We start from the raw sequence: 25,930 nt of genomic DNA on the forward strand, positions 1-25,930 counted from the left end.
TGTGTTTTTAATGCATCTCTTGCCTTTATAAGTCATGTTAAAAAGCACGTGTTGAGACTAGAAACACCTTCCATTGACTCGGTTGGGGCTTGTACAGTTGTACACCACTGTATGTCCTGACGAGGGGAATGCTAACTTTGATTACACATGAGGAAGAAAATACAGAAACATTGTCATTTGTGGCTCACAGGGTTGCAATATTCTGGTAACTTTCCTTAAATGTCCCATGTTATCCAGGTTGGAGGATTATGGATTTCTTGTTTATTTCTGGGAAATTCGAGGAAAGTTACTGGGATTTTACAACCCTGGTCGCTCAGCTGGCGCTTGCAATGCTTTGGATTCAGCATTGTCAACTTTTTATTTGGAAATTATATTTGTCAAGGGATTACAAGGAAATGTAGATTTTTGAGCCATATGTTTGCAGCCCGCTTCTCAAAGCCCCTCGTGAATTTCCCAGTCAACATGAAAGTAACGCGTGACCGATGATCAGTTATAACTGCAATGAGCTGTCATCAAGATCTATTTCTGCGGTTAAAGAGTACATCTAGTGGCAAATGATGTGGTCATAACTTCAGTACAGCTTAAAATAGTCATTTAGCTTCATCCACAGTGTTTCAAATGAATTGCTCTATTAAACAACTGCATTGTTTTATGGTGGAAAATAAAAACATTTTTCTTCTGTTCATTGTACCAGTTTGACACCTGTAGTTATTGTTTGGGCTTAACCTTCCTACAGAACAATTCATGACACCTTCAGTTCTTTGTACCAGTTTGACACCTGTAGTTATTGTTTGGGCTTAACCTTCCTACTGAACAATTCATAACACCTTCAGTTCTGTTCCAAACCTAGCAGGAAGAATGTCTGAGCCATTGCATGGTGCTTCAATTGTAAAAGACAAGTTGACATGATTTCACAAATAACGAGCCTGTTCTCGTGTGACTGGTCTTTATTTATTATTCAAATGTAATTTGATTTTCAAGATACAGTGTAATGTATATTAACACTTGACATGGAATCGCTATTGTTCCGTTTTAAAATGTGTCCAGTGACCAGGTTTGTATCTGTTGCAGTATGTATATAAAAGAACTGTGCAATATTAATTTTTTTACCGATATCATTGTCTGGAAGACACATTTCAGTTGAATGCATTTCAGTTGTACAGGTGTCCCCCTCTTCTTTCTCTAAATGGTTAGTAAAGCAAACAATTACTGTCTGTTTTTAAAATCCCTAGACAAGTATTGTTTTACTGACTCTACTTTAGATCCCATCAAACACCAACCCTGAATTCATTCATAGTCAATTCTGATGTACATTACAATGTTTTGGCCATTTTAGATATACAGTGGGGAGAACAAGTATTTGATACACTGCCGATTTTTGCAGGTTTTCCTACTTACAAAGCATGTAGAGGTCTGTAATAATTATCATAGGTACACTTCAACTGTGAGAGACGGAATCTAAAACAAAAATCCAGAAAATCACATTGTATGATTTTTAAGTAATTATTTTGCATTTTATTGCATGACAATAAAACAGTAACAGTGCCTCTTTCCCCTTCGGAGACTGAAGAGATTTGGCATGACTCCTCAGGAACTTTTACAGGTGTACCATTGAGAAAATGAAAAAAAAAAGGTGTACCGTCGAGAGCATCCTGACTGGTTGTATCGCCTGGTATGGCAACTACTTCGTCTGCAACCGCAAGGACCTACAGAGGGTGGTGCAGACGGCCATCCAAGACATTTATGCCCGAAAAACTGCCAAGGACTCCAGCCACCTGAGCCATGGACTGTTCTATCTGCTCCTGTACGGCAGGCGGTACCGGAGCAGCGAGTCGTGGACCAACAGGCAACAATTCCAACCATTTTACCGACTTACAGATCATATGAGGAAATCAGTCAATTTAAATAAATGCATGTGGCTCTAATCTATGGATTTCACACAACTGGGAATATAGATATGCATCTGTTGTTCACAGATAACTTTTTTTTAATGATAAAAATGGGCCTCAGAATCCCGTCGCAGTATTTTTGAACATTCAAATTGCCAATCGATAAAATGCAATTGTGTTCGTCGTTTGTAGTGTCTGCTTGCCCATAGCATAACCCCACCGCCACCATGGGGCACTGTTCACAATGTTGACATCAGCAAACCGCTCTCCCACACGACGCCATACACGTGGTCTGCGGATGTGAGGCCGGTTGGACGTACTGCCAAATTCTCTAAAACGACTTTGGAGGCAGTTTATGGAAGAGAAATGAACGTGAAACTCTTTGCCAACAGCTCTGGTGGACATCCCTGCAGTCAGCATGCCAATTGCACGCTCCCTCAACATGAGACATCTGTGGCATTGTGTTGTGTGACAAAACTGCACATTTTAGAGTGGCCTTTTATTGTCCCCAGCACAATGATGTAATGATCATGCTGTTTAATCAGCTTCTTGATAGGTCACACCTGTCAGGTGGATGGATTATCTTGGCAAAGGAGAAATGCTCACTAACATGGATGTTAACAAATTTGAGAGAAGTAAGCTTTTTGTGCATATGGTATGGAACATTTCTGGGATCTTTTATTTCAGCTCATGAAACATGGGACCAACATTTTACATGTTGCGTTGATATTTTTGTTCATTGTAGCTTCTTTCCCCAGGCCATAAGACGGTTGGAGAGCATAACACTGTTGAATAGATAACTACCAATGCCCTTCCTCTCTCCCACTGACTACCTGCACTGACTCTATGCCTATTCTCAGGTCATTTCAGACCTGTATATCAGACCTGTATATTACACCTGTATATTACACCTGTATATCAGACCTGTATATTACACCTGTATATCAGACCTGTATATCACACCTGTATATTACACCTGTATATCAGACCTGTATATTACACCTGTATATTACACCTGTATATCAGACCTGTATATCAGACCTGTATATTACACCTGTATATTACACCTGTATATCAGACCTGTATATTACACCTGTATATTACACCTGTATATCAGACCTGTATATTACACCTGTATATCAGACCTGTATATTACACCTGTATATTACACCTGTATATCACACCTGTATATCAGACCTGTATATCAGACCTGTATATTACACCTGTATATCAGACCTGTATATTACACCTGTATATTACACCTGTATATCAGACCTGTATATTACACCTGTATATCAGACCTGTATATTACACCTGTATATTACACCTGTATATCAGACCTGTATATTACACCTGTATATCAGACCTGTATATTACACCTGTATATCAGACCTGTATATTACACCTGTATATTACACCTGTATATCAGACCTGTATATTACACCTGTATATCAGACCTGTATATTACACCTGTATATCAGACCTGTATATTACACCTGTATATCAGACCTGTATATTACACCTGTATATCAGACCTGTATATTACACCTGTATATTACACCTGTATATTACACCTGTATATCAGACCTGTATATTACACCTGTATATCAGACCTGTATATTACACCTGTATATCAGACCTGTATATCAGACCTGTATATCAGACCTGTATATTACACCTGTATATTACACCTGTATATCAGACCTGTATATTACACCTGTATATCAGACCTGTATATTACACCTGTATATTACACCTGTATATCAGACCTGTATATTACACCTGTATATCAGACCTGTATATTACACCTGTATATTACACCTGTATATCAGACCTGTATATTACACCTGTATATCAGACCTGTATATTACACCTGTATATCAGACCTGTATATCAGACCTGTATATTACACCTGTATATTACACCTGTATATTACACCTGTATATCAGACCTGTATATCAGACCTGTATATTACACCTGTATATCAGACCTGTATATTACACCTGTATATCAGACCTGTATATTACACCTGTATATTACACCTGTATATTAGACCTGTATATTACACCTGTATATTACACCTGTATATTACACCTGTATATCAGACCTGTATATTACACCTGTATATCAGACCTGTATATTACACCTGTATATTACACCTGTATATTACACCTGTATATCAGACCTGTATATTACACCTGTATATCAGACCTGTATATTACACCTGTATATCAGACCTGTATATTACACCTGTATATTACACCTGTATATCAGACCTGTATATTACACCTGTATATCAGACCTGTATATTACACCTGTATATTACACCTGTATATTACACCTGTATAACCACAATGAGGACATAGATATATCCAGTTAGGTTTCATAAACCAGTATCTAGTATCACTACTCTCTAGTACCAATGCTCTCAAATATCACTACTCTCTAGCATCTCTAGTATCACTGCTCTCAAATATCACTACTCTCTAGCATCTCTAGTATCACTACTCTCTATTATAACTGCTCTTTAGTATTAGTACTCTCTTTTATCACTACTCTCTAGTATCGCTACCCTCTGTTATCACCACTCTGTTTCACTGTTCTTGCTATTATCACTGCTCTCTAGTATCACTGCTATCAAGTATCACCATTCTCTAGTATCACTACACTCTAGTATCAGTAGTCTCGAGAATCACTAATCCCTAGATTCACTGCTCTCTAGTATCACTATTACCACTACTCTCTAGTGTCACTGCTCTCTATTATCACTACTCGAGTATCACTGATTTCACTATTATCACTACTCTAGTATCACTGCTTTCACTATTATCACTACTCTCTAGTATTACTGCTTTCACTATTATCACTACTCTCTGGTATCACTACTCTCTAGTATCACTGCTCTCTATTATCACTACTCTCTAGTTCACTGCTCTCTATTATCACTGCTCTCTATTATCACTACTCTCTAGTTCACTGCTCTCTATTATCACTACTCTCTAGTATCACTATTGTCTAGTGTCACCACTCTCTAGTATCACTACACTCTAGTTTAACTGCTCTCTAGTATCACTACTCTCTTCTGTCACTACTCTCTAGTATCACTAATCTCTAGTGTCACTAGTAACACTACTCTCTAGTATCACTAATCTCTAGTGTCACTAGTAACACTACTCTCTAGTATCACATCAAGTTTTAGTTTTGTGACTGATAATGCACGATCTTGGCATCACATGGAACGGGAAATAATTCAACTTTGAAATTCACACATCCTAGATAAATACAACACACATAATCATTATTTTTGTCAGAATATAGGCTGCCTGTATGCAGCATGTCAAGACCTAAATCAAAACGTATTCTTGACATATACAGTATACAGAACGCCTTGTCAACATGACCACCTGAAGAATGCAGAGTATAGTCTCTATATTATATTATACTGTATATATATATATATATATATTATAGAGCAGGGGTACTCAACTCTTACCCTACGAGGTCCAGAGCCTACTGGTATTCTGTTCTACCTGATAATGAATTGCACCCACCTGGTGTCCCAGGTCTACATCAGTCCCTGATTAGAGGGGAACAATGACAACATGCAGTGGAACTGGTTTGGAGGTCCAGAGTTGAGTTCTAGAGTTCTAGCCTCCACTCCACAGTGTTCTGTCTCCAAACAGTGACTAAGCACACAGGTAAAGCCTGATATGAATGCCTGTGTATGATACAGTAGCATGAGACAGTCGCCACTATACTACAGTGCCTTCAGAAAGCATTCATACTCCTTGACTTATTCCCCATTTTGTTGTGTTACAGCCTGAATTCAGAATGGATTTAAAAAAAAAATCTTTCTCTCACCCATCTACACACAGTACCCCATAATGACAAAGTGAAAACATGTTTTTACAAATGTTTGCAAATCTATTGAAAGTTAAATACAGAAATATCTCATTTACATACGGTAAGTATACACCCCTGAGTCAAAATGTTGTAGAAGCACTTTTGGCAGCGATTACAGCTGTGAGTCTTTCTGGGTGAGTCTTTGAGAGCTTTGCACACCTGGATTGTACAATATGTGCACATTATTAATTTACATTATTTTACAAGCTCTGTCAAGTTGGTTGCTGATCATTGCCAGACAGCTATTTTCAAATCTTGCCATCGTTTTTTCTTCTTTGTGAGGCATTGGAAAACCTTCCTGGTCTTTGTGGTTAAATCTGTGTTTGAAATGCACTGCTCGGCTGAGGGACCTTACAGATAATTGTATGTGTGGGGTACATAGATGAGGTAGTCATTCAAAAATCATGTTAAACACTATTATTGCACACAGAGTGAGACCATGAAACGTATTATGTAACTTGATAAGCACATCTTTACTCCTGAACGTACTTAGGCATGCCATAACCAAGGGGTTGAATACTTTTTTACTCAAGACATTTTCTCAAGACAAATAACTGTCGGTCTGATAATGTCTGATAATTGACCATTAATGAACATAAACACATTTAGCATCTCTGTCTTCCCCCCACTGATGCAGATGTTGGGAACATCCAAATGTACTTTTCGTCAGCCAACAAGATGAGCAGGCCTAACGAACAGCAAAAGCACTAGCCTATGTCAATCTACTATCCTCCATAGCACAAAAGTCAACCTATTCTATTCTGTGCAAGAAATCAATATTTCAAACATAGTCTGGGACCGTTGTGGGTTGCAATAGATCCCAAATTAATACAACAACTAGCATAAAAAATAAGAAATATGCAATGTGTCTGACTCAACAGATCAGAACGTTGAGCATAAAATGTTGATAAAGTACTAGTCTATTTTTTCACATTATAAGCGCAGCAATGCACACACGGCAGTAGTCTATAGGCGCGAATGTGCCATTAGCAGGAAAACACCATTATCAAAAGTGACTGCAAATGCTATTATCCATGTCATGTTTTTATTATAAAGGTGCATTTTTATTTTGAAAATGATCTTCCCCAAACTGGAAACTGAATTGCCTACATAAAAGGTGAAATACAAAAATTCACAAGTGATAATATATTATTCACAAGTGATAGGCTAATATTGTCACCCATCAGACTATTCTTGATTTAATCTTGTCTTTACATATAATAAATACTATATGTGTGAAATTTTGGGGATTTAGAATGGACCATTATCATGCACCTGTCTAGAAACAGAGGCAGCGGGAAAAATATACATGTCATCTATGCACTTAAATAGAGAAAGGAGGATGCTTTTCCTGTGGTTAATTTTGTTGCCAGCCAGGTAGGCTATACTCCTGTTGTAAAGATAAACAATGTGCTTAATATTAGGAAAGTTGAGAAATAAATATAGTAGACCTATAGAAAGCTATTGTGACTCTCCTCTTTTTAGTAGAGGCCATCACTCTGTTTTCTCGCGTATTGCATAGCATATAGAAATGTTGCGCAACATCAGCTCATGAAGTGTTTGATTAGATTTTCGATTAGATTTTCATTTATGTCAGAGTGATTAGAGGGACAATAGAGTGCTGAGTACCAGGCAGTTAGCAAATTTGGTAGGCTACTAATGACCAGCATCATCAGAGCTAGGAGAAGCCTAATTACGTGACTAAACGGTCACATGGTCACTTGGGGTTTACTCATAGAAAATGGTGTGACTGACGGGTAAGTGTGTGACTGACAGGTGGTGTAACGGCAGCCTTCCTCCTCTTCACGAGAAGAGACGGTGTAACAGGGATCGGACCAACACGCAGCGTAGCCAGTGCTCAACATGTTTAATAAAACGAAACAGTGAACACTTACAACGATACAAAATAACAAAAATGTGGCAAACCGATACAGCCCTATCTGGTGCAGAGAAAACACAAAGACAGGAAACAACCACCCACAAACCCCAGCACAAAACAAGCCACCTATATATGATTCCCAATCAGAGACAACACAAAACATCTGCCTCTGATTGAGAACCATATTAGGCCAAACATAGAAACAGACAACCTAGACACACAACATAGAATGCCCACCCAGCTCACGTCCTGACAAACACTAAAACAAGTAAAACACACAAGAACTATGGTCAGAACGTGACAGGTGGACTTTGGAGATGGAATGATACTATGGTAAAATAGCGTGTTTCGGGACATGCAAGCATTTAGAACTGGAGATAAGATATTGCCTATATTTTTGGGCAGTTTTCCAAGACCCAGATGAACCTTTACAGCTCAGGGCGGAACACCCACACCATTCCGCTGAAAAGGCAGCGTGCGAAATTCAAAACTATTTTTGGGGAAATATTTAACTTTCACACATTAACAAGTCCAATACAGCAAATGAAAGATCAACATCTTGTTAATCTACCCATGGTGTCCGATTTCAAAAATGATTTACAGTGAAAGCACAACATATGATTATGTTAGGTCAGAGCCAAGTCACAAACACACACAGCCATTTTTTCAGCCAACAATAGGAGTTAGAAAAAGCAGAAATATAGATAAAAGGAATCACTAACCTTTGATTATCTTCATCAGATGACAGTCATAGGACATCATGTTATACATGTATTGTGTGTTTTGTTCGATAATGTGCATATATATATGCATATATATATATATAGCCCTAGGAAGTGTTTGCACATCCATAACTAACAGGGATATCATTTGGCACTGTTTTGAAAATCGAGTTCTCACTTCCTGTTTGGATTTCTTCTCAGGTTTTTGTCTGCCATATGAGTTCTGTTATACTTACAGACATAATTCAAACAGTTTTAGAAACTTCAGAGTGTTTTCTATCCAATAGTATTAATAATATACATATATTACCATCTGGGACAGAGTAGGAGGAAGTTCAGTTTGGGCAAGCAATTTGTCCAAAGTGAAAAATGCTGCCCCCTATCCTGAACAGGTTTTAAGCCTAGATCTTGATTAAGCCTAGTCCTTGATTAAGCCTAGTCCTTAATTAAGCCTAGTCCTTGATTAAGCCCAGTCCTTGAGTCATTATTCTTAATGGAACATCTCCACTGAAAGGGCTTTAAGGCCAGGACAATCCCTGAAAGGGCTTTAAGGCAAGGCTAATCCCGTGTGGCTCAGTTGGTAGAGCATGGCGCTTGCAACGCCAGGGTTGTGGGTTCATTCCCCACGGGGGGACCAGGATGAATATGTATGAACTTTCCAATTTGTAAGTCGCTCTGGATAAGAGCGTCTGCTAAATGACTTAAATGTAATTTAGGTTGGGGGACCAGGGAAGATATGAGTGTTGTGTGGTCAGTTTAGATTTGTGTCTTTTCTAAATAAAAGTATCTATTAAGTCTATATACAGTGCCATTAGAAAGTATTCATACCCCTTGATTATTCCATATTTTGTTGTGTTACAGCCTAAATGTAAAATGCATAACATTTTGATTTTGTGGCACTGGCCTACACACCATAATGTCACCGTGGAATTACGTTGTTAGAAATGTTTACTAATTAAGAAATAATGAAAAGCCGAAATGTTTTGAGTCAATAAGTATTAAACCTCTTTCTTATGGTAAGCCTAAAGAAGTTAATGAGTAAAAATGTGCTTAACAAGTCACATAATAAGTTGCATGGACTCACTCTGTGTGCAATAATGCTGTTTAACAGGATTTTGGAATGACTACCTCATCTCCGCACCCTACATACAGTACCAGTCAAAGGTTTGGACACACCTACCCATTCCAGGGTTTTTCTTTATTTTTACTATTTTCTGCATTGTAGAATAATAGTGAAGACATCAAACCTATGAAATAACACATATGGAATCATGTAGTAACCAAAAAGGTGTTAAACAAATCAAAATATGTTGTATATTTGAGATTGTTCAAAGTAGCCACCCTTTGGCTTGATGACAGCTTTGCACACTCTTGGCATTATCTCAACCAGCTTCATTAGGTAGTCACCTGGAATGCATTTCAATTAACAGGTGTGTCTTGTTAAAAGTTCATTTGTGGAATTTCTTTCCTTCTTAATGCATTTGAGCCAATCAGTTGTGTTGTGACAAGGTAGGGGTGGTGTACAGAAGATAGCCCTATTTGGTAAAGAACAAGTCCATATTATGGCAAGAACAGCTCAAATAAGCAAAGAGAAACGACACTCCATCATTACTTTGAGACATATGAAGGTCAGTCAAGAACTCTGAAAGTTTCTTCAAGTTCAGTCACAAAAACCAGCTATGATGAAACTGGCTCTGATGAGGACCGCCACAGGAAAGGAAGACCCAGACCTGCCTCTGCTGCAGAGGATAAGTTCATTAGAGTTACCAGCCTCAGAAATTGCAGCCCAAATAAATGCTTCACAAAGTTCAAGTAACAGACACATCTCAATATCAAATGTTCAGAGGAGACTGCGTGAATCAGGCCTTCATGGTTGAATTGCTGCAACAAAAAAACACTACTAAATGACACCAATAAGAAGAGACTTGCTTGGGCCAAGAAACACGAGCAATGGACATCAGACCGGTGGTAATCTGTCATTTGGTCTGTCCTGAAATCTGTCCAAATATACGATTTTTGGTTCCAACCGCTGTGTCTTTGTGAGACGCAGAGTACTGTAGGTGAACGGATGATCTCTGCATGCGTGGTTCCCACCGTGAAGCATGGATGAGGAGGTGTGATGGTGTGGGGGTGCTTTGTTGGTGACACTGTCTGTGATTTATTTAGAATTCAAGGCACACTTAACCAGCACGGCTAACACAGAATTCTGCAGCAAGACGCCATCCCATCTGGTTTGCGTTAGTGGGACTATCATTTGTTTTTCAACAGGACAATGAACAAAACACACCTCCAGGCTGTGTAAGGACTATTTGACAAAGAAGGATAGTGATGGAGTGCTGCATCAGATGACCTGGCCCCCACAATCACCCGACCTCAACCCAATTGAGATGTTTGGGATGAGTTGGAACACAAAGCAAAGGATAAAAAGCCAACAAGTGCTCAGCATATGTGGGAACTCCTTCAAGACTGTTGGAAAAGCATTCCAGGTGAACCTGGTTGAGAGAATGCCAAGAGTGTCATTGCAAGAATATTCCTCCAACAATGGGGCAATCACTCATCAGCTATTGCAATCAATACATGATGATTGATGAAGATTGATGCAGGGGTGTGGATAGGCTCATTTGAACAACCTATTTTAGGCCTTGATGTTATTATGCAACTTGACTCTACTTTGAACATTTCTGAATGGAAGGTGACGTGGCAAATTAGACAACTGGATCTCCAGTTCAGAACCTTGTTATTTGGAAAACAAAGAGAAAATGGTGTGGAACTTTGTATATGGAACCAGTGTGCTTGACAGGTGTTGCCCCACGTTGCCCAAAACAACATCCCATCATCCAGGAAGCTATAGACGCTACTAAAGTAGCGGAGGCTCCCAACATCATCATACAACGTGGCACACCATGTAATCCAGATACTCTGATGCTTCCTCCAGATACCACATGACTTGAACACCACTGTTGTGAGTTGGTTTTGGATCAGCTCTCTGATGGGTTTATTAGGGGTCATCCGTTGGGAAACCCTGAGTTTATTTTCTACACAGACGGTTGAAGCATTGTGGAGGGGGGTGTGAGGAAGGCAGGCTGGGCAGTTACTACAACGGACAATGTAATAGTGACAGGCACTGTCACGTGTGCTCCCTTCTCAGGCCTTTAGGTCACCAGGCTGCTCATTGTGGAACACATTGTGGAACACATGTTACGCGCATCAGTGCGTAATGACACTCACCTGGACTCCATCACCTCCTTGATTACCTGCCCTATATATGCCACTCCTTTTGGTTCCTTCCCCAGGCATCATTGTTTCTGCAATGTTCGAGTTTCTTGTTTTGTATTATGTTTTCATGTATTTATTAAATGATTCACTCCCTGAACTTGCTTCCCGACTCCCAGAATGACGCCTCACCAAAGGGAAGCATCAGGGAGTTACACAGGGGAACCCAAGAGCAGACTCAGATGAGGAAACAGGGATGAATGAACCAAGATATTTATTGTAACACAGGGAGATATGGAGTGCAGATCCGGGGAAGCTTGGATGAGTTGCAGAAAACCAGATGTGGAGACTAAGGTTGGAGTGAGCTGGGTAGAACTGGGTAAACAGGTCCGGAGGGGAATCCAAGGTAGTGGTGGTGAGCCAAATCCAGAACAGCGTAGTAGGGTGGTGAGATGTGGAACGGGAGACAGGAGCCAGAGACAGAGCGGTATATAAGCTGAGATTACGATCTAAAATGTAAAATCTCTGAATGTTGCTTTATTAAACCCTGAGATAGACACATTATGTGTCAGCTGGTTCATCATTTAAATAAAAAACAAGTTTCAATTCATCATTTTAACATAAATCTAATCTTCTTGGGTTTGTCCTTAACATTTCAGTCTGAGCTCAGAAAACACTAAATTCATATTTATTCATCTTTGCAATGTTATTGAACAAATATTGTCATGTGACAGGGTTGAATACTGTTACGGGGTTGACGAGACCTCGGTTTCCATATAAGCTAGTTTAGTTTACTATCAAAATCCCTCCAAGATTTACCCCAAAACATGAAGGTGATCATATTCCACTACACACCACTGACCAAGAGGTTTCCATGGTTTCTTTGAAGCCATTCTCTCCCTTCCAGCCATTATTATGAGCCGTCCTCCTCTCAGCAGCCTCCACTGGTGTCAACTTATTTAGAGTTGAGTTTTATTCCAGTAAACATGGCAGCTTCAAGATGAATTGTGTATACAAGGAATTCACTCATTTAAAATAAATCTACACATGTCTTTGCATTAGGCCTATAGGTCTACATTTCCTCAGCGGAATGTTAATCAAAGCACTTCTGCTCCACTGATGGCCACATGTAACAGGGCAGCCATGTTGGATCATGCAGAATGTTAATCAAAGCACTTCTGCTCCACTGATGGCCACATGTAACAGGGCAGCCATGTTGGATCATGCAGAATGTTAATCAAAACACTTCTGCTCCACTGATGGCCACATGTAACAGGGCAGCCATGTTGGATCATGTGAGGAGGCACAAGCGGCATTCGTTTGCAGTGGATCCAGGAAGAATCATACACACTATTTTAGATACACAAAGATGCCATTTACATTGTATTTTAATATTTAATGTGCAAGACGTAATGGCTAAATTAGTACAAATACATTCATTTATTTGAAAGGACAATTTTACAGTAATTCACTACATCATATAGACTAAACATTTATTTTAACCAGGGTCCCATTTTGATGTAACACAATCACAACAAATAAATGTAATTGATCCCTGGTTCAACAGACCCTGGCCTATATAGAAAGCTTTCCAGAACGTGACAACGGTATTTCAGAGTACATCCCAGTATTACATGACTGTCCCCACATCCCAATACAGATCATAAGAAGAAGCAGGAGTTAAACTGGTCAGACAAGTTGTAGGAGACATTTGGGCCAAACCTCTACGGTTGTTGTCTGGTTTATAGTTGTTCTGTCTTTGTAAATTACACGTCATTTATAACCTAGAGGGCACTATATGGGTCACATGCATATAGGCTAGGCTACAGTAAATACATATATATCTCACAGGAGGCTGGTGGCACCTTAATTGGGGACCACGGGACCATGGTAATGGCTGGAGGGAAATGAGTAGAATGGTATCAAAAACCATTAGATCAATTCACTCCATTCCAGACATTATGAGCTGTGCTCCACTCAGCAGCTTCCTGTAATATATGAACACTTGCAATCCTACTGGTGCTCGAGTGGCTATTAAGAACTTTTGACCTGGTCAGCTGAGACACATTGTATAATTGGAGTTACCGCTAAGTACCTTTACGGATTAATGCATATTCTTGTATTGGTCCCAAAAGACATTTCATCGTTAAAGTCAGAGACCACTTTTCAAATGTTCTATATTTCCCCCCCATCCTTCTTTCTATAATGCAGGCTACATGTGAAAGGATGGCTGCCATCGGACTAAGTCTCAAATGTTGTCAGGGGCTGGTATTTAACGCCTGATGTTTTGGCCTTGTAGAGCATCACTCCGCACAGCATGGCAACGGCTGCTACGATACACCCAACCAGCAACCCCATGTTCATGTTGGTCCCTGGAAAGACAAGAAAACACCTTTTTAACACAAAAACTCTTGGTGAAACGAAAAACACCTGTTTATGCAGAGATGCTATTTCCTGTTGAAAGAATCCACTGTAGAGGTCATTCCTAAATGTGTAGTCATTTAGCAGACACTCTCTTATCCAGAGCAACTTACAGTAGTGAGTGCAAACATCCTCATGTATTTTCTTAATGGTCCCCCGTGGGATTTGAACCCACAACCCTGGCATTACAAGTGTCACACTTTACCCACTGAGCTACCGAGGACCATGGATAATAACTTCTGCAATGTACTGTATCGTCAACAACAAAGTACAGCATTTGATTTGTAGCTTATCTAAAGCTACAGCCGTTTCCCTCAGGGTTAGCTTACCTGAGCTCTCTGAGCTCTTTCTCAGGCGCAAAGGACCCTGGGAAATGTGGTGTTTGGCCGTTTGCATGGTGGCCTCTCTCTTGCGGTGGTGGTGACCAGCAGGCTGGGGGGAGGGGGAGTTGATGCAGCCCTGGGCACACCGGGTGTTGGGGTTCCCAGCCTCACACAGGATTACTGACTGATGTACACCTATAGCCAGAGGGTTCAAAGGTCACTGAACAGCTGATGTACACCTATAGCCAGAGGGTTCAAAGGTCACTGAACAGCTGATGTACACCTATAGCCAGAGGGTTCAAAGGTCACTGAACTGAGAAGATATCACCCTTGATACGACCCTTGAATGATCCAGCAATCTGTCCCCATTTACCTGGTCATGCATTCCGATGAATTTGAAAGCTTCCATTCCGAACTGGAAATGCCTCTGGTGACGGGGTGAGAAGATTTGAACCGTCTCGTCCACAATGCAGCTGGTAAAAAAACAGACAGGTAAAACCTAGAGTATAGTAAATATGTAAAGTACATACAGTAAGTGCAGTAAAACAATCTTTTAGTCTAGAATTTTCCCCAGCGTTTATACAAATGTCTCGAACCTGTCGTTTCTATTGTCATCTCACATTACTGACAAGTGTCCACCATGAGGTTGATGAATGCCTCAGTGTTTATATTTTAATATATATATATGTATATGTGTGTTTCCTTTCACTAATCACCATTACTATTAGTATTATTTGAATGTTATTGTTGATGTCTTTATCTCACTTTGCTTTACCAACAGTAGCCTTGCCACTCGTGCTAATAAAGCTGATCTGAATCATCAGTCTCACCCGTTTTCTATGATGGGGTAGGTGGGGTGGTAGTTGGGGTTGTCGTACGGCGCCGCTCTGCAGGACTCCACAAAGAGCTCTGTGTTGTTCACTGTGGACACGGCCTCGATGTCCATGTAGATCATCTGCTTCACCACCACGTCTAACGGGTAGTCACGGGGATCCACCATGTCGGTGAACTGGCTGGTCTGGTAGAACTCAAACTGGTAGGTGAACGTGCCGAAGCCTTTCTCCACCACCGTGATGTTGTCCCTGTGTGCACTGAAGCCCAGGGACACGTTGCCACGTTTGGCGTACTGGCAGTAGAACTGGATCTCCACCTGGTGGTGCCTGGTGATGATGTCGTTGGGGTTGTCGAAGGTGCTGATTTGGTTCTTGAAGATGAGGTTGTCGTCGTCCTCCTGGATTGAGAGAGATGGAGAGGAAAATCATCTAGACAGTTACATTTGTGGGCACTGAACTTTACACACATCACCAAGATCAATCGTTTCACTTCTGATATTGCTGTGAACCTCTTGGGGTTATGAGTGAGCATGTTGGTTTCTCTTTTGATGCAAAACTGTTCTGAGGGCAGATCTTCCCACAGGTGTCATAAAGCCACCCCTCAACAAAACACTCCATCTTGACCGCCTCTCTGAGGAAACCAATTCAAGATCTGTCAGCCTAGCTGGTGCCTTGGGGTGAATATCCCCTCAAACCAGGTTCAATATAGAGAACGCAGACACACACCCAGGAGTCACACAAAGAGGAATACTGTACGTGTCATCCCACTGTAATATTTGACATCTCGGAGGCCTCACCTCTATCTGAGTGCCACAGGCATTGAGGGGGATGACTCCAATGATGTGGGTGCTGTTAGAGAGGCGTTGCAGGTCGCAGGCAGAGTTACTGGGATCGTTGAGGCGGAGGTGGTCCTCGTGAATTTCAGTAACAGAGGACTTCTCCACTTCTACAGTCATCTTGGTCTCGTCACACACCACCTTGGCTTTGACTGTCACGGGAGAAATGTTGTTATTGTTGTATTTCTTCATATCTTTTGCAGACATGTCTTAATCAAAACAATCCGACTGAACCATGATTTGAGTTGGTTGGGGTCATTTCGAGTTTCATTTGTATCTTTCCTTCATGTTTGGTGATTTCAGATGTGTTGTCTAGGTATAGTATGTATCATACAGTATTCACAGCTTCACCTGTTATCAAAGTGCATAATTATACAATCACTCACCACACCATATTGTCCAAACACACGCCACACCATATTGTCCAATCACACACCACAGCATATTGTCCAATCACACACCACAGCATATTGTCCAATCACACACCACAGCATATTGTCCAATCACACACCACAACATATTGTCCAATCACACACCACAGTATATTGTCCAATCACACACCACAACATATTGTCCAATCACACACCACAGCATATTGTCCAATCACACGCCACAGCATATTGTCCAATCACACACCACAGCATATTGTCCAATCACACACCACAACATATTGTCCAATCACACACCACAACTTATTGTCCAATCACACACCACAACACATAGTCCAATCACACACCACAACATATTGTCCAATCACACACCACAACATATTGTCCAATCACACACCACAGCATATTGATGGTGGAAGAATGTACAAACCCTTTCTGCGTCCGACCTCCACCACAACACATCTCATCTCAGACTGATACACACTAGATCTGAAAGTATTAGAGAAGATCAGGGTGAACAACGGCACAATATTATCATTACATGTAGTATTAGTCTCTCTCTCTCTCATGCGCGTTGGGAAATTAAATATCATAAAAAGAGGAAACTCCAGAGAGAAGTAGTAGAACGTACAGGAAGTTGCAGAACGTACAGGAAGTAGTAGAACGTACAGGAAGTAGCAGAACGTACAGGAAGTAGCAGAACATACAGGAAGTAGCAGAACATACAGGAAGTAGAAGAGCAGTTCTGGTGATGTTTCTAGCATTATAAAACATAAGACCTACCCAGAAAGCCCCTCAGTGATGAAGCAAATGGGGAAATACTCCCCCAGATTGTCCCGGATGGGTGTCCACCGGATGACAAACTCCCCCTGGGTAGTCATGTGATTGGTGATGTTCAGAGGTCCACTGACGATGACATCATTAACCCTAGAAAGGAGGCAAAACGTACAAGGTAAATGCAAACCTGAATCCTAACCTTAACCCCTACCCTAACTTAAACCACAACCCTTACCTTAACCATTTTAAATCGCAACTTGTGTGGGGTGACTCAGAGTCGGACGTCACAAGCATTCCCACTTAGCAGAGAGACAACCGCACCAATCCAAATCAATCACAGAAAATAAATGTACTCTTAATTGGAAAACTTTTGGTTTTCTTAGACCTTTTGGTGGATTTATACACTAGGCTGCTTTAAGCCAAATCAGTGATTGTAGAAGAAAATATTTGTAAACCCTGAAATAGTTACAAAGTACCACAGGTGATAAAGGTTTTAGCCAGGACTGCACTGTTACAGACAGGACTGCACTGTTACAGACAGGACTGCACTGTCACAGACAGGACTGCACTGTCACAGACAGGACTGCACTGTCACAGACAGGACTGTCACAGCCAGGATGACCTGTTACAGACAGGATGACCTGTTACAGACAGGATGACCTGTTACAGACAGGATGACCTGTTACAACCAGGATTACCTGTTACAACCAGGAGGACACTAGAAATATAATCCTGGGTATAATACTGTATCATAGACTATCATGGATGTTGTCTCTTACGTTGAGTGTGTAGCCTCGGCCTTGACCCTGAACTCCAGCTCTTTGTTGACCTCGGCGTGGAGATGTTCTCCGTTGTGTGGTGTCGGCTGCACGAACCTGGGCAGGTACATACCCTCATCACAGGACGGAACAACAGAGTCCACTGAAGTGGAAAGGAACACAAACGTACACAAGTAAAGGCCAATACTTCACAAATAAATGCCATGTTTGATGTTGTTTAAAGAATAAATATGTCCAACCCTCCATCCAGGGGGCAGCAGGTAGCCTAGTGGTTAGAGTGTTGGGCTAGTAACCAAAAGGTTGCTGGGTTTAATCCCCGAGCTGACAAGGTAAAAATCTGTCGTTCTGCCCCTGAACTAGATAGTTAACCCAGTTAATCCACTGTTCCCCGGTAGGCCGTCTTTTTAAATAAGAATTTGTTCTTAACTGATTTGCCTGGTTAGATAATGGTTCAATAAATAAAAAAATCCAATGCATTGTTAACCATCAGAAGAGGAGTCTCTCACCCAGAAGAGAGAAATGCAGAGGGAGTTTGCTGAAGGGAGCAGTGGAGGGATAAAGACTTCCTGGGGTGGTAGTGGGCCAGGTGGTGGTGGTAGTGGGCCAGGTGGTGGTGGTAGTGGGCCAGGTGGTGGTGGTGGGCCAGGGGGTGGTGGTAGTGGGCCAGGGGGTGGTGGTAGTGGGCCAGGGGGTGGTGGTAGTGGGCCAGGTGGTGGTGGGGGCGGCGGTGGTGGTGGGGGCGGCGGTGGTGGTGAGCCACCAGGCGGTGGTGGTGGGGGCGGCGGTGGTGGTAGTGGGCCAGGTGGTGGTGGGGGCGGCGGTGGTGGTAGTGGGCCAGGTGGTGGTGGGGGCGGCGGTGGTGGTGGTAGTGGGCCAGGTGGTGGTGGGGGCGGCGGTGGAGGTGGTGGTGGGGGCGGCGGTGGTGGTAGTGGGCCAGGTGGTGGTGGGGGCGGCGGTGGTGGTGAACCACCAGGCGGTGGTGGTGGGGGTGGCGGTCGTGGTGAGCCACCAGGGAGAAGGAGTTGTGTTGGTTTGGCTCCACCACCAAGGAGAAGGAGTTGTGGTGGATTGGCTCCACCACCAAGGAGAAGGAGTTGTGGTGGATTGGCTCCACCACCAAGGAGAAGGAGTTGTGGTGGTTTGGCTCCACCACCAGGGATAGGAGACGGTTGTTTGGTAGCTGGAGCGTCGGCGTCTCCCTGCATGAAGCGGTGCCCTGGAGGAACTAGAGCCATCGGTGTAGGACAGGGTGATGTGTTGGTTAGGAAAGTCCTCTACAACTAGCTCAAACCCGTAGACGCCACTCGTTGAAGTGTAGCCGTATTGTAAGGAGCAAGAGCCCTAACAGTGAAGAGGTTAGAACACAAATGGAATAGCTGGTTAAGACCAAAGACAATGTGCAATATCATGTAATCACATATAGATTGAATACAAATGAGTTGTGGTTTATGTTGTAATGTTTTGGTCTCAACGTGACAGCACATCATGGTGTGTATCAACAATCACATGAGATTCAAGGTGTTGAAAATAACTGCCCACACCAACCTGATCCAGCTGGAAACCTGAAGGCTGGTCACACCTATCGCACTCAGGTCTGACCAATCCGTATCTGCATCTGACACGATCACCGTCAGGGTCAAAGGCCATGAGGTTGTAGGACCTCGGACAGTTCTGGGGAACACTACAATGACAGGAGTCAGAAATAGGACATATGAAATGAGTGAACTCTAAGGGCTCTATTTTAACAAACCTAACACAACGGTCAGTTTAAGAGCTGGCAGTAGAGCTACAGGATCGGAGGCACGTCAGAAATAGTTTTGCTATTTTCACCACCACAATTTTAGGCGCAGTTGCTGGCAGTGGTGCAAAAGGGGCTGGGCCTTGATTTGTATTTATGTATCTTATTTAACCTTTATTTAACTAGGCAAGTCCATGAATAAACCAGTTGTGGGTGTGTCGAGGCTTGACCCCTCACTGGCCAATCAGAATGTGTTCCATGGCTAAACATGTGGTTGCTTCAAGTTGTGTATTTACGGTATTTTCTATATTTATTGTGATGTCATCAACTCCAGTTAGAATGTTAGTCCCTTACAGCCTAGTTAGTTAAGTTAAATAGACTGATCCATGTTGTCACGACTTCCGCCAAAGTTGGCTCCCCTGCCTGTTCGGGCGGTGCTCGGCGGTCGTCGTCACCGTCCTACTAGCCGCCACCGATCCCTTTTTCGTTTGTCTGTTTGTGTTATCTGATTAGTTGCACCTGTGGTTGTTTTGGTTGCGTAATGAGCTTCCCTTTATTTAGGAGTTTGACCCGCCCTTGTTTTGTGCGGGATTGTCTTTTGTTACGTGCGTTGTGTTTTGGTTTTTTTTCAAGTGTTTCTCTGCGCCCTGTATGTTCGGGCTTATGATTTTTTGTGAAGCAGTAAAAGGAATATTTTTCCCAAGCGGCTCTCTCTCTGCGTCTGATTTCTTTCACCCACTTAGTCCCGCGTGACACATGTTTACAGAAAACAGTATGTTGAACATGTTTACAGTCCACATTGTTCTAATTGTATTGCTTCAGTATGGAAATTAATATAGGCTATAACATGTGCATTGATATAGGGGCAAGGCCGACTGTAAATTGCAGTCTGAAGATGGACATGCCAAACGTAATCAATTAGCAAGATCAATTTCACTAGGCTATTGATAAGGCCTGAAAAGACAGTGTATAATTCTAATCAAATTCTAATAAAAACAAAACAACAACTTGTTTAAATAGGCTAAATGTCTAAATACAGTTACAGCCTCCATAATAAATAGCACAGAGGGTTTGTTGTTGATGTGCAACATGATAATATCTGGCTAATGATCGGGGCCTGGAGAAAATAAGAACGGACCGGTGTGGGGGCTGCCCCTGGACACGCCTCAAATATGTCACCCCGCCCACTTTAACACAAATGAGCTGAAGTTAAACAGGTCAATTGCTGACGTCAGGGCTGGAAATGCTATTGCGCTATTTTTTACATAACGAAATTGCAAACTAACTTCAGTTTGACACTTGCGTCTCCTTACCACCAGCCCAAAAAATTAGGAATATGTCTAATTAGGATGTCAATAACCTTTGTTGTATATATAAAAAACTGATCGGTTCAAAGAGGTAATGTATAGGGAGTCAGAAAGTTGTTACCGTATGAAAGGAAGAATGGCTGTGACTGGAGATCTGTTGGGTTCACCAGTATCAGATCTTGATCCCAGATCCACTTGTGTTTCCAGGCTCCAAGATCCAAGACCGTTTACTGTGGGGATCCAACAGCAGCTGTTCTGTCTGTTACAACAACAAAACATCTTTAGATAAGTGGTCACTTGGGCTGGAATGTTATCAAACCCACCATAGCAATGTCCTTTACCGAGTGTCTTTGTCACGGTCTTTGAAAAACAACTCAGAGCGGAGTCTACCTTGTAGAAGTAGGTTTTAACAGTATAGCTAAAACCATTATACCAGATGTGAGTTTAACATGAGTCATTGTGCACAATGTGTGTTCAATAAATTGAATAGATGTATTTCATAACAAACTTACACCAATTGAAAAGGTTTATCACTGGGGATATCTCTGGTCTCGACAGTTTCAGTTTCACACCACTGGTTGTTGTAACCACTCCGTCCTCTGCTGCTGCTGTCAATTGGGCCTCTGACATCTTTGACAGAAGAGCCGCAGTTCCCTGAGGGACAATACCAGCCAGCGTAATCACACCAATCATGGGTATTCTTGTAGCGGAAATCCACCTGGGGAACAGAAAGTCACATTGTAATGGGGCAATAAAACATCATTAGACTGATGAAGCCTAATTAAACTGATGTTTTGAAACAGCTTTGGCAGAACAATTGTTTCAATCTCACCAAGAATCATGTCAATATTTCCAACAGAGACTGTGACAGCAGTTGATCTGTGATGACTGGCAGATAACAGATTAGCACTCACTCACTGCAGTTGGAGATTTGCGCCATATAAATGTTTTGCATTTTTAATATTCTGATATTAATGATAAAGACAAACAGGAAAATAGGAATGGGTAATACATACTCTACATAGAAAAGACTCACACAAACCAAACAGCAGCTACATATTGGATGAAGTGCAGTTGTTTTTACAGCCAAGTGCTTGGCATGTAATTATATATATTTTCATAGACAACATTATACGTGGGTGAAAGATAAGTACTCGCTGGGACTTCTTCGGTTGGACCTTGTGTACAATTGAGGATACAAATAAATGTAATGTTTAAGAGTTTGTCTCAGTAAAGAACAACAGGGGGGACCAAACCTTCACAAATTTGGATCCACGGTTCTATGAAGCCACTGTTAATTTATCTAATGGCAAAACGTCTGCAACCTGTTTAAACCTGTTTTAATTGAAAAGTGGGTGGTTTGTCATTTTTCTCCCAAAATACAAGAATACATTTATCTGCAAAGTAGGAAATTATTATCAGCAGCAACCTTAGCTTGTCTGAGTCAAGCGAGGCATTTGGCATGTAATTAAGGAGGTAACGGCTTGGAGATTGTTCTAATTCCATGTCTAAAATGATCTGAGTGGCTGTATGGACAGAGCGCCAGAAATCCACTAACTTACTGCAATGACAGAATCGGTGCACAACGGTTCCTTTCTCTGTCCTACACATGCACCATATTTGTTAAGTGTTTAGACCAGTGAAACATGTTCACCTGTTATTTTCAGACTGAATAAAACAGAACTAATGGAAAAACAAACACATTAAGAAATATACCAGGTGCTCATTTTGCATTGATGCAAAAGCTTAATAAATCTCAAATGTATTTATTCTATAGCCTCTTATGTCTCAATAATTTAATAAGAACTAAACTTTGCATTCCATTAATTAAAACATAAATAGTCATATGCTAAATAAAACAATAAATGATGATTGAATAGAATTGATCTAAAGTCACAATTATTGCAATCACTCTTATTAGTATACCGTATTACAATGAATTGTATTGGAATAGACGTGATGTGATTCAACATTTCTGAAGAGTCCGACTGTCACACCCTGACCTTCGATATCTCTGTTTTCTATATATTTTGGTTAGGTCAGGGTGTGACTAGGGTGGGTACTCTAGTTTTGTATGTCTAGGTGTTTTTGTATGTCTAGGTGTTTTTGTATGTCTATGTTGGCCTGATATGGTTCCCAATCAGAGACAGCTGTTTATCGTTGTCTCTGATTGGGGATCATATTTATGTAGCCATTTTCCTCATTTGTGTTGTGGGATCTTGACTATGTGTAGTTGCCTGTCAGCATTATTTTGTATAGCTTCACATTTTGTTTGTTATTTTGTTGGTTTGTTCGGTGTTCATTCATTTAATAAAGAGAATGTACGCATACCACGCTGCGCCTTGGTCCGATCCTTACAACGAACGTGACACCAACCAAATGCGAATACACTTCAGAATCAAATCAAATAAAAACATTTTTTATTATTTGTCACCTGCGCCGAATGCAACAGGTGTAGGTGTCCTTACCGTGAAATTCTGAGTGACGAGCCCAACAACGCAGAGTAAAAAAAAAAAAGAACAATTTGCTAAATTAACTAAAGGAAAAATAGTGACCCAGTAAAAGAACAATAACGAGGCTATATACATGGAGAACCGGTACTGAGTCAATGTGCAGCGGTACGGGGTAGTCCAGGTAATAATGAGGCTATATACATGGAGAACCGGTACTGAGTCAATGTGCAGCGGTACGGGGTAGTCCAGGTAATAATGAGGCTATATACATGGAGAACCGGTACTGAGTCAATGTGCAGCGGTACGGGGTAGTCCAGGTCATTGAGGTAATATGTACATGTAGGTATTAGGGATAAAGTGACTATGCATTGATAATTAACAGATAGTAGCAGCATATGTGAAGAGTGTGAAGGTGTGTGTGTGTCAGTGTAGTATGTGTGAGTGTGTGGTTAGAGTCCAGTGAGTGTGTGGTTAGCGTCCAGTGAGTGTGTGGTTAGAGTCCAGTGAGTGTGTGAGTAGAGTCCAGTGAGTGTGTGAGTAGAGTCCAGTGAGTGTGTGGTTAGAGTCCAGTGAGTGTGTGGTTAGAGTCCAGTGAGTGTGTGGTTAGAGTCCAGTGAGTGTGTGGTTAGAGTCCAGTGAGTGTGTGGTTAGAGTCCAATGAGTGTGTGGTTAGAGTCCAGTGAGTGTGTGGTTAGCGTCCAGTGAGTGTGTGGTTAGAGTCCAGTGAGTGTGTGGTTAGAGTCCAGTGAGTGTGTGGTTAGAGTCCAGTGAGTGTGTGGTTAGAGTCCAGTGAGTGTGTGGTTAGAGTCCAATGAGTGTGTGGTTAGAGTCCAGTGAGTGTGTGGTTAGCGTCCAGTGAGTGTGTGGTTAGCGTCCAGTGAGTGTTTGGTTAGAGTCCAGTGAGTGTGTGGTTAGCGTCCAGTGAGTGTGTGGTTAGAGTCCAGTGAGTGTGTGGTTAGAGTCCAGTGAGTGTGTGGTTAGAGTCCAGTGAGTGTGTGGTTAGAGTCCAGTGAGTGTGTGGTTAGAGTCCAGTGAGTGTGTGGTTAGAGTCCAGTGAGTGTGTGGTTAGCGTCCAGTGAGTGTGTGGTTAGCGTCCAGTGAGTGTGTGGTTAGCGTCCAGTGAGTGTGTGGTTAGAGTCCAGTGAGTGTGTGGTTAGAGTCCAGTGAGTGTGTGGTTAGAGTCCAGTGAGTGTGTGGTTAGCGTCCAATGAGTGTGTGGTTAGCGTCCAGTGAGTGTGTGGTTAGAGTCCAGTGAGTGTGTGAGTAGAGTCCAGTGAGTGTGTGAGTAGAGTCCAGTGAGTGTGTGGTTAGAGTCCAGTGAGTGTGTGGTTAGAGTCCAGTGAGTGTGTGGTTAGAGTCCAATGAGTGTGTGGTTAGAGTCCAATGAGTGTGTGGTTAGAGTCCAGTGAGTGTGTGGTTAGAGTCCAGTGAGTGTGTGGTTAGAGTCCAATGAGTGTGTGGTTAGAGTCCAGTGAGTGTGTGAGTAGAGTCCAGTGAGTGTGTGGTTAGAGTCCAGTGAGTGTGTGGTTAGAGTCCAGTGAGTGTGTGGTTAGAGTCCAGTGAGTGTACATTGAGCCTGTCTACAAGAGAGTCAGTGACAAAACATATAGTAAGTAGTAATACAATAAGGGGGTCAATGTAAATAGTCCTGGTAGTCATGTGATTAACGGTTCAGCAGTCATATGACTTGGTGTTAGAAGCTGTTAAGGAGCCTTTTGGTCACGAACTCTGTGCATTGGTTCAGCTTGAGAGAAAAATCTATGACTTGGATGGCTGAACAATTGGGTCTCTAATGCTGCATTTACACAAGCAGATAAATTCTGATCTTTTGCCACTAAATAGTCTTTTGACCAATCAGATCAGATCTTTTGCCCATAATTGGGCAAAAGATCAGAATTGGGCTGCCTGTGTAAACTCTGCCAATGATCCCCTGAATATCTCTCACCTTGAATGTTCCGTCAGCGTTCCTCCCTTTGGGGGTGAAAGACATGGAGCCTCCATAGAAGTGTCCCGCTGAAGCCAGGGAGACCAGTAGCAGCAGATGCAGCAACACCGGTGTGGAGGAGGACATGATGCCTGGTTCTCTCTGGAGGATTACTCTCTACTGATCTAACCCACAGCATCCAACCTCCAAACCTTTATACCTTCTCAGACTCACCATCCATTCAGGAGGAATGTCACTCTTCATGACAGGTGTAACTGGTTTTAATGAACTGGGAAACAAAGGTTAAAATCCTTTTCATAATAACCTGAAACCTGTCTAGTATCACTACTCTCTAGTATCAATGCTCTCTAGTACCACTACTCTCTAGTATCACTACTCTCTAGAATCACTACTTTCTAGAATCACTACTCTCTAGTATCACTGCTCTCTAGTATCACTACTCTCTAGTACCACTACTCTCTAGTATCACTGCTCTCTAGTATCACTGCTCTCTAGTATCACTGCTCTCTAGTATCACTACTCT

At 41.8% G+C, this 25,930-nt stretch overlaps 1 protein-coding gene across 1 annotated transcript; it reads right to left on the minus strand.

Moving 5' to 3' along the window:
- Positions 1-12,976: 12,976 nt before the first annotated feature.
- On the minus strand, positions 12,977-25,591 carry LOC139575160 (uncharacterized). Its single transcript, XM_071400163.1, has 14 exons — positions 25,408-25,591; positions 21,522-21,727; positions 21,131-21,268; positions 19,510-19,645; positions 18,471-19,305; positions 17,965-18,106; positions 17,192-17,335; positions 16,839-16,897; positions 15,981-16,171; positions 15,181-15,581; positions 14,724-14,823; positions 14,616-14,633; positions 14,357-14,534; positions 12,977-13,978 (listed from the first exon to the last, which is right to left on the minus strand). The coding sequence occupies exons 1-14, from the start codon at positions 25,531-25,533 to the stop codon at positions 13,848-13,850; spliced, it is 2,805 nt and encodes a 934-aa protein (XP_071256264.1). The 5' UTR covers positions 25,534-25,591; the 3' UTR covers positions 12,977-13,847.
- Between the last annotated feature and the right edge of the window lie 339 nt (positions 25,592-25,930).

This window comes from Salvelinus alpinus, chromosome 5 (genome assembly GCF_045679555.1).
Source record: "Salvelinus alpinus chromosome 5, SLU_Salpinus.1, whole genome shotgun sequence".
Lineage (NCBI taxonomy): Eukaryota > Metazoa > Chordata > Actinopteri > Salmoniformes > Salmonidae > Salvelinus > Salvelinus alpinus.